Here is a 9,297-nt window from a genome sequence, read left to right on the forward strand (position 1 = left end):
GGGTCTTTCTTTGTCATCCAGGCTAGAGTTCAGTGGCACAATCACAGCTAACTGCAGCCTTGACCTCCTGGGTTTGTGCGATCCTCCTGCCTCAGCCTCCCAAGTAGCTGAGACTATAGTCATGCAACTATTAGACTATAGGCTAATTTTTAAAAACTTTTTGTAGAGACAATGTCTTGCTATGTTGTCCAGGCTGGTCTCAAACTCCTGAGCTCCAACAATCCTTTCACCTCGGCCTCCCAAAGAGCTGGTATTATAGGCATGAGCCACCGTCCCTGGCCTGAACAGAGAAATTTTAGGCTCATTCCATGACATCTGTCCCGAGAGGACTCTACTCTCTAGTCTAGGCGTCTGGCATCATTCACACATGCTTGCTCCTGCTGCACACGCCTCCTATGCTATATCATGTTCGTGAGCTACTGCAGTGCTCTTCTGTTTGACCAGAATTCCACGCCCCCCCTACACACCAAGAAAACTCTACCAGCCCCAATTTTCCTTGTCTGTGAAGCCTTCTCCAATTCTCATAAGCTGAGTTGATCCTCTCTCTCCCTCCTTTATGGACCCCCCCAGCACCCTATCGGCACTGCAACATATTTCTGTGAATTGAATGCATGTTACTTCTCCTAATAAATGATTATCTATTTGACTCCCAGTATGTAGCACATAACTGTTGCCTGATATATTTTAAATTTAAAAAGGAATGAATCAATGAATTTATGCGCCAAAGATCATACAGCTAAATGAGTGATGGAAGTCTTGTTCTTTCTCCTGCTCCATGCCCACAATTTCACCCTTAGAGAGTCATTCCTCTGAAGGCTGGTTAGCCACCAGAAGTCCTTGTGAGTTAGAACTCAAGCTCTTTGATGGGATGCCATCTCAAGTCTGCAGCCATTCCAGCTTAGTAACATTAGGTATCTAGACTCAAGTTAGGAAATCCTCCTTTGCTCAGTGTGCCTGGTAAAAGCCATACATTTGGAAGATGTTTTTTTGGTTTTCTTTGTTTTCAATATCAGTGATGCATTACCCTGATAATCAGGACAATATTGTAAATGACAAGGACCAATATTTATTGAGTGCTATGTGCCAGGCACTATTCTAAGGGGTTTATGTATATTAGCTCAGTCCTTATAACAAACCTATGAGATTGGCATTCTTTTTTGTTTGTTTGTTTTTTCTTTTGAGATGGAGTCTCACTCTGTCATCAGGCTGGGGTGCAATGGGACACTCAGCAAACTGCAACCTCCGCCTCCCAGGTGCAAGTGATTCTCCTGCCTCAGCCTCCTGAGTAGCTAGGATTACAGATGCACGCAACCACACCCAGCTAATTTTTGTATTTTTTGGTAGAGATGGGGTCTCACCATGTTGACCAGGCTGGTCTCAAATTCCTGACCTCAGGGGATCTGCCCACCTGGGCCTCCCGAAGTGCTGGGGTTACAGGTGGGAGCCTTTGCACTCAGCCAAGCTTGGAGTTCTTATTCTTACTGCTTTTCAGGTAAATTGAGGCACAGTGAAGTGACTGGCCCAGGTCATGCTGCTAGTAGAATCTTCTCTTATCACCCAAGTTCATTCTTGTTCATTTTTGGTTCACTTTCCTTTTATTCTTTCTTCAGTTAAATCTTCACTATCTTAAATACATAAATGAATAAATTTTATTTTAAATGCTTGTGTTTTTCTTACAGTAACTTGCTCTGGAAGTACACTTGGAATGGGTAAGTTATTTTTCTCATGGATAAAATAGAACAGGATTTATGTTGCCCCATTTTTGGGTTACTTAATGAAGTCAGCTGACTCTTCAATTAGAAAGCAAATGCTTTCTTTCTTTGATACAAGGGGTTCCTACTCTCTTGTCCCGTAGCTTTTTCTCCCCATTATAGTGTCTCCTCTCAGATTCCACCAGTTGAGATGAATTTCTTTAAATTCTGAAGTCTTTTCAGTATTCTAGGGTCCTACAGGAAAATGTAAACAGTTTTTGGAGGGACAGACGCTTCATCCCTCAAACTTCAGACAGTGATTCCCAGCTCAGCTGTACATTGGAGTCACCTGGAGAGCTTAAAATTAACTGATGTCTGGGTTCTGTCCCCAGAAAGTTTGATTTAATGGGTCTGGGGTGAGAGCTGGGCATCAGAATTTATAAAAGCTCCTCAGGTGACCCTGAAGTATAGCCAAGGCTAAGAACTGCTATTTTAGAGCCGTGCTGCTCAGGCTTTATTGTGCCCACACATCACCTGGGGCCTCATTGAACCCAGATTCTGATTTGGTCGGTGGAGGAAGGATCTGAGGCTCTGCATTTCCATAAGGTACAGGTGAGGCTGGCGATGCCGAGGCTGCTGGTCTTACCACACACGAAGTAGCCAGGCATTAGAGAGGATCTGTTAGTGGCCTGCTGCGATGTTTGCTCCTGGTTTGCACGAGTGGGTGTACCCCGTAGAGAAAAAGGTGCTGAAAGGACAGTTGGAATAAAGAGAACGCTCACTGCCTCCTCGGTTTTGCTCAGTGATGATCTTATCTAGGCTATTTTGGTCGCCCCCACAGAGTTGCCTCTTGGCAGGGCAGTGGAGATGAGCAAATGGAGCCATGAGTGCTGACCCAGTAAGCAGTGTGTGATGCTTCATGAGGAGTCCTTGTCACAGCCTTTTAGGGGACAGCTTGGTCTGAGGCTTTAGGAAAAAATCCCCTGGGAATATTATCAATCCAAACTACAGAATTGCCCCCCGCCTCACCCTTCCCCATTCAGACATGGCTGACTTCCCATGGTGTGAGTGTAAATGAAGCCTTCCTGCCCATAAACCCCACTGGACAGTCTTCCAGTTGGGGCCGGCTCCCCACCCACACCCCCTTCTACCGGCAGGAGCTAGGTCTAGTCTCCACTGCCTGTTCTCTGCCTGGGCTTCCTTCCTCTCCCAGCCCATTGCTTCTCTGAGCACAGCAGGATACATACTTTTCAATTCCTGTTCCACCTGCAGGTCCAAAATAAGCACAATCCCTATTAATTTTTCAAGAGTTTTTGTTTTCTGTGACTACAATAAGGAACAGACTTGGCTTACCGAAAACAGACTGTTAGGACACTTCTAATTATAAAAAATTCCTCTAAAAAATCTCCCAAAGTACTAGAGACCCTAAGCCCTGGTGTTCAGTAAAGATACCTGGGCCTAGGTCTGCATTCTTAATCAGTATCCCCCTGAAACACAGAGGTGTGGTAGAAGTGTCTTAGGCCCCCAGGAGAGAGGAGTGGTGTATGATACATTGGTCTTCCCTATGATTTTGTTAAAGAGTTTCTAATAAAAACAAAAAAAATTTTTTTTTAATTTTAAATCTTTGAAAAGAAAGAGTTTCTATGTTTGAACAAAAAACAAAAAAGGTAGGGTGGCAAGAACAGGCATACTGGCTCACGCATGCATCTTGCACTTTGGGAGGCCAAGACAGAAGATCACTTGAGCCCAGGAGTTGGAGACCAGCCTGGCCAACAAAACAAGACCTTGTCTCTAAAGAGTGTGAAAAAATTGGCCAGGCGTGGTGGCATGTGCCTGTAGTTCCTCTGTAGTCCCAGCTACTTGGGACGCTGAGGTGAGAGGATTGCTGGAGCCTGGGAGTTCAAGGCTGCAGTGATATGATAGCACCACTGCACTCCAGCCTGGGTGACAGACTGAGACACCAGCATCACCAGAGGGCTTTTTAGAAATGTACAGTCTTGGGCCCCATCCTGACCTACTAAATTCCCAGGTGATTCATGTGTGTGTTCAAGTCTGGGTGGCACTGCTCAGGTAGTATTCTCAAACTTTGCTATGTATTAGAATCTCCTGGACAGTTAATAATGAACGCAGAGGTCCAGGCCCTAGCCCAGTGAAGTGCTTCTGTATTTCCATCAGGTTCCCAGGTGATTTTGACACACATGAAGTTAGAGGAGCACTGCTTTAGGTCACTAATCTCCTCTTTTCTGTCCTTCTAGGCTTCAGCTTATCTTGGCTATTCCCTTCCTTAGCCACAGCTCAGTCTTCAGCCTGAAATCTGCCACTCCCTTGAAGTAGATACTTGTAGAAATCCTATAAGAGCCAGGCACAGTGGCACACAGCTGTAGTCCTGCTACTCAGGAGCATGAGGTGCAGAATCACTTGAGCCCAGGAGTTTGAGGCCAACCTTGGCAACATAGTGAGAGACCCCTGCTCTCAGCCCAATCTCTCTAAAAAAAATCCTGCAAGGCCCTCAAAAAACAAGAGTAAGCCAGATTATTTGAGGGTTTCTAAGGTCATATGGAAGTCATTACACCTAGGGGGATATTCTAAATTGCTGTCTTCAATTTCAGCATTTCCCCTTCCTAAACACAGGGCAAGTCTGATCAGGCCCCTGGGCTAACATGGAGCCTCTGGATATGCTAAGGGGAGCCATGGGAATCTTGCTGGTCTAAGACTTTGGGTCTTCTTTGACTCTTGGAGTATCCTAAAGCTTTTCAAACTTTTTTTTTTTTTTTAGATGGAGTTTCGCTCTGTCATCTAGGCCGGAGTACAGTGGTGCAATCTTGGCTCACTGCAACCTCTGCCTCTGAGGTTCAAGCGATTCTCATTCCTTAGCCACTTGGGTAGCTGGGGATTACAGGTGTGCACCATCACACCTGGCTACTTTTTATATTTTTAGCAGAGATGAGGTTTCACCTTGTTGGCCAGGCTGGTCTTGAACTCCTAGCCTTGTGATCCGCCTGCCTTGGCCTCCCAAAGTGCTGGGATTACAGGTGTGAGCCATCACACCGGCCATAAACAGACTTTTTAAGAGAGATCTAGATTCAAATCCTGCCACCATCACTTGCTCATAGTCAAGTTGTGTAAATTCTCTCTAAGCCTAGGTTTCCTCATCTGAAAATTGGAATAAATAATAATCCCTCATAGAAGAGAATAAGGATTAAATCAGAATGTAAATTATTGGGCACAAAACTAAGATATTTGCATTTTAACCTTGGTCCTCATAATACACTTACTCACTGATTCTGTAAGTGTGGTCCTGGGGCCAAAAGCATCAGCATCAGCTGGGAACCTCTAAGAAATGCAATTTCTCAGGCTCCACCACAGGCCTACTGAATCAGAAATTCTGGAGCTAGGGCCCAGCCTTCTTTGTTTTAACAAGCCCTCAAAGTGCTTCTGATGCATGCTAAAGTATGAAAAGCATGGCTTTAACTCAAGAAAGCTATTTCAATGCTGAAAATGTGATGCAGGTTGGAATGGAAAGAAAAATAAAACTTTTTGAGGCGATGGGGCTCTAACCCCCAGCTAGATAGATGGGAGGGGTTTGTGCCTGACATCACACCAAGAGTGGGGGCTGAGGGGGGTCCTTCATCTTTAGGACCCTGAGTGTTTCAGTGTCACCGGCACATCCTGGTCAACTTTGAGGAAGTTTCCTCTCTGTGACATACTTAGCAGCCTAACAGTTTTATGTTCTCCCTATAAAACTCCATAGGTCAATACAATTTTGGAGTTCCCTTAGGAGCACAGCAAGTTGGCCTGGGGTGGAAAGGAAAGTTCCTTTGTTTTGAACCAGCAGAGTGGGATTGAAGAGATTCTGGGAGGGTTCGTTTTGTAAAGCAGGAGAGAGATCACTCTGGTTAGAAACTGCTGATCCGTTGAACACTTTGCCAGTTGTCATAGTTTCATGTTTACTTGCCATGAAGTGCTGCAGAAATAGCATTTCAAATCAAAATACACATAAAATCTCAGACATTGGTGCTTTTTAAGATGTCTGTATATTGAATGCATCTTTCACTGCTTCCCTTCCTTACCCTTTTCAGTGATTTATAGAGGGAAGAGAAATGAAGAATGACACAGTGAGCCCCAGATAAAAACAGAAACTTGACAAAGTGAGTAATGTAAATTGATTTTGTGTGATTTGATGACAAAATTTTTTGTCTTTGTTTAAAATGTTTTCCCATTTGTTTTGCAGAGTTGTCTCAACTGTTAGTGATTAGAGATGGAAAAGATCTGCTAGAATCTAGAATACAAAATGCCTCTAGGGTAGGAAAAGCTGCTTTGGCCTTTAGAAGAACAACTCTGACTCTGTTTCCTGAGGGCAAGGTCAGGTGTGTCCTCACTTGCACAACAGTTGGAGATCTGCTATGTGAAGACTCTAGAGAGAAATGGATTCAGATAGTCCCCTGGACGGCTGCCAGTGTGAGTCAGCACACTGTGAGAACCCTGGAAACACGAACGGTCTGCTTAGCAGAAATTCTTTCTGAGATTTCACATCCAGACACACCACAGACTCCAACGCATCCACTTCATGAGTGTTTTATTGACAACAGCACTTGCCTGCAGCCCCCTCAGGGGCTGGAAATTGTTCACTCCCAGAAAGTCAAGCCACCCACGTGGAAACAGCACTTATCCCAAGACAAACCTCCACCAGGACTTCAGTATAGGTTGGATAGCAGTAGCTGCCAGGGCAACATGAGATAACAAACGCCCTCATCGCAAGTTAGGAGCAAAGCTGAGCTGCTGCAGGGTTCGCTGAGCCAAAGCATCAGGTGACATGACATCCGTGGGAGCATCTGGGAAAGCAAAGCTGCCAGCCTGTTGCTAGAAGGATTGTAGTTATGACTTCTGCATGAGAGAAGATGTCAAATGGAGAGCCTCAAACTGTGGCTGACTGACATACATGCATCTTTTGGGAGGAGGACCATCAATCTTATTGGCCATATCCCCCACCTACCTTTTTCATCTTTGAAAGGCAATGAAATGTAACGTAAATCTCTCATACCTAAAAAAAGTTTGTCCTTTGAATATCAGTAACCTAATTTTAAAAGTGTGAGTAGGACTTGTATCTCACACACACACACACACACACACACACACACACAGTTACAGTGCTTACTCCCCAGTCATATGGCTATGGAGCCAAGAACGTCTGTAGTTAGGAACAACCATAAAACTCCACCCAGGGGGAATTGGACCATGGAGTTAGGCTTGAACTAAGCGTGGAAGAAAGAACAAGCTTCCCTTTCTAATCTTTCAACTTCCTATCAATGTGCGCTGCAAGAGCGAACTGATAGGCTTTCTCTATGAAACTGATCAGGGATACATAATGTGTCACTAGTAAGAGATCTTCCCCAGAACATCTGTACACGAAAGGAGACAAGCCTAAGGTATAGATCTCTTAAAATGGAGTTGGAAGCATCCGAGAGCACACCTAATACCCTACAAATACCAAGGCACAGAAAGTGAAATAGCCATCTACTTAGCTAGACACTGAAGGTTAAACTGCGCTGGTCAGAATACCATAGAAGAAAATGTGATCCACAGTGGGTAAAGATAAAATCAGTTTATTTAACACGTATCTAGCACAAACTACTGGCTTGTAAGTGCTCTCCGTGTACTCGTTTCATTCTCATAACAACCCAACAAGCTAGGTAATAACATTAGCTCCTTTATCCACGTAGGGAAAAAGAGGCCCAGAAAGGCCAAGTAGCCCACCCACGTTCACGCGGCTAATCAGTTCAAACACAAAGTTTCAAGGAGACAAGTAAGTAGCATTGATTAGACCTCCTAATTCATGCTTTTAGTTAAAATTTTAATTTTAATTATTATGGGTACACAGTAGTTGCACATATTTATGGGGTACATGTGATACTTTGATACAGGCATGCAATGTGTAATGATCAAATCAGGGTAATTGGGGTATCCATCACCTCAAGCATGTATCATCTCTTTATGTTAGGTATCCATGATATCTTTATGGAAAATATTTCTCTCGATTATTATAAGTAAGTGGTCAATTATTAGAGGAGATCTGGGAATAGGATAACGAGTGAGTGATCTGCCCTAACTCGTGCTTATACATTCAACCCGCGGTTATTTTGGCCATTTACCTGCTCTGAATTATTTAAAGCAACTTTTCATCCCTGGCCAGTGTTAGTAGATTTTACCTTCCATTCTGCTATGTCATGTTTAGGGAATCCAAATTCATTTTTCAATTTGTTGAGGCAAGCAAACTAGAGGAAATGTAGAGAAGCAGCCTGGGGAGCTTATGCAAAACTAAGGCAGCATGGGAGGACAGGCAATTTGGTACACTAGAAAGAGCAATGGCCTTGGAGCCAGATGGATCCAGATCCTAGCTCATTTTGAGATTTTACATGATTTATTTAACTTCCCTAAGACTCAGTTTTCTCACCTGTAAAATGGCAATAGTCATCCTGCTGGGCTGTTGCAAGGTTTGAGATAATATATTCATATTCAGCGCACAAGTGCAATGAAACTGAGGTGTTTGAGCTCATATTGCTAGTAAGAGGCAGAGCCAGAATTTGTAGGATGTAGGCCTATGCCTGCGTGCAGTTAAAGCCCGTGGTTGCTCTGCTCTTCTGCAGTGCAACCAAGGACTCTGGACTTCAGGAGCATGAGCCACAACTGCACTCCATGTGACCAGAGTCAAACTTCCCACCCAGAGGGCCCCTGTGTTATTCCGTGGCATCTGGTCATTGTCCAGAAGGGTAAAAGATGGAGGAACCTCACCCATCTCACTCTTCCCTCTTACTTTGGCTCTCCAGAGAGAGGGGCTTCACCACAGAAGGGTGAATCTTCCCTGGCACATATTTTTCTTATGGATTGGGGCTTCACCCTGCTAAACTAAGCCGAACTTAATTTTAAATGAAAAGGGAGAGGAAATCATATGTGCATGTGTTTAAAAAATTGAGCAATTGAATCCATTTAGGTTTAAAGGAGGTCAGGGCTCCAGCTTCCATTCCCATAAGCCTTGAACAGAAAAACCACTCACGCCATAGGTTATGCCAGAACCCATGTTATGGCCGTTTTTATTTTTATTTTTTATTTTTTTAAGACGGAGTCTTGCTCTGTCACCAGGCTGGAGTGCAGTGGCACAGTCTCGGCTCACTGCAACCTCCTGGGTTCAAGCGATTCTTCCACCTTAGCCTCCCGAGTAGCTGGGACTACAGGCACGTGCCACCACACCCGGCTAATTTTGTATTTTTAGTAGAGACGGGGTTTCATCATGGCCAGGATGATCTCTATCTCTTGGCCTCCCAAAGTGCTGGGATTACAGGTGTGAGCCACCCTGCCCAGCCTGTTCTAATTCTTCATTCTCCTTTACTCTTCTAAAAACTGCAGGTTACCCCACAGACTGTTCTGTTGCTCTCTGTGTAGCGCAAGCCTGATCTTTGTTCCCACTCCACCACCAAGTGTTACTTAACTTCACTAAGCCTCAGTTTCCTTGTTCTAAGGGTTGCTTTGGGGATCAGTGCCTGGCATTACATCTACTTAACATGGTGCCTGGCATATGGTTAAGTAAGAATTCAGAAAATATTAGACATTA

General features: G+C 44.3%; 1 protein-coding gene across 1 annotated transcript in view; it reads left to right on the top strand.

Moving 5' to 3' along the window:
• FNDC7 (fibronectin type III domain containing 7) overlaps positions 1–6,741 on the top strand; it is a 30,059-nt gene extending 23,318 nt beyond the window's left edge. The window contains exons 11-13 of the mRNA XM_037728106.1: positions 1,680–1,709; positions 5,771–5,839; positions 5,923–6,741. Coding sequence (XP_037584034.1) covers positions 1,680–1,709; positions 5,771–5,802 — 62 coding nt within the window. The 3' untranslated portion in view covers positions 5,803–5,839; positions 5,923–6,741. The remainder of the gene's footprint in view (positions 1–1,679; positions 1,710–5,770; positions 5,840–5,922) is intronic.
• The last annotated feature ends 2,556 nt before the right edge of the window (positions 6,742–9,297 follow it).

The sequence above is a fragment of the Cebus imitator genome, unplaced genomic scaffold (genome assembly GCF_001604975.1).
Source record: "Cebus imitator isolate Cc_AM_T3 unplaced genomic scaffold, Cebus_imitator-1.0 Scaffold256, whole genome shotgun sequence".
Lineage (NCBI taxonomy): Eukaryota > Metazoa > Chordata > Mammalia > Primates > Cebidae > Cebus > Cebus imitator.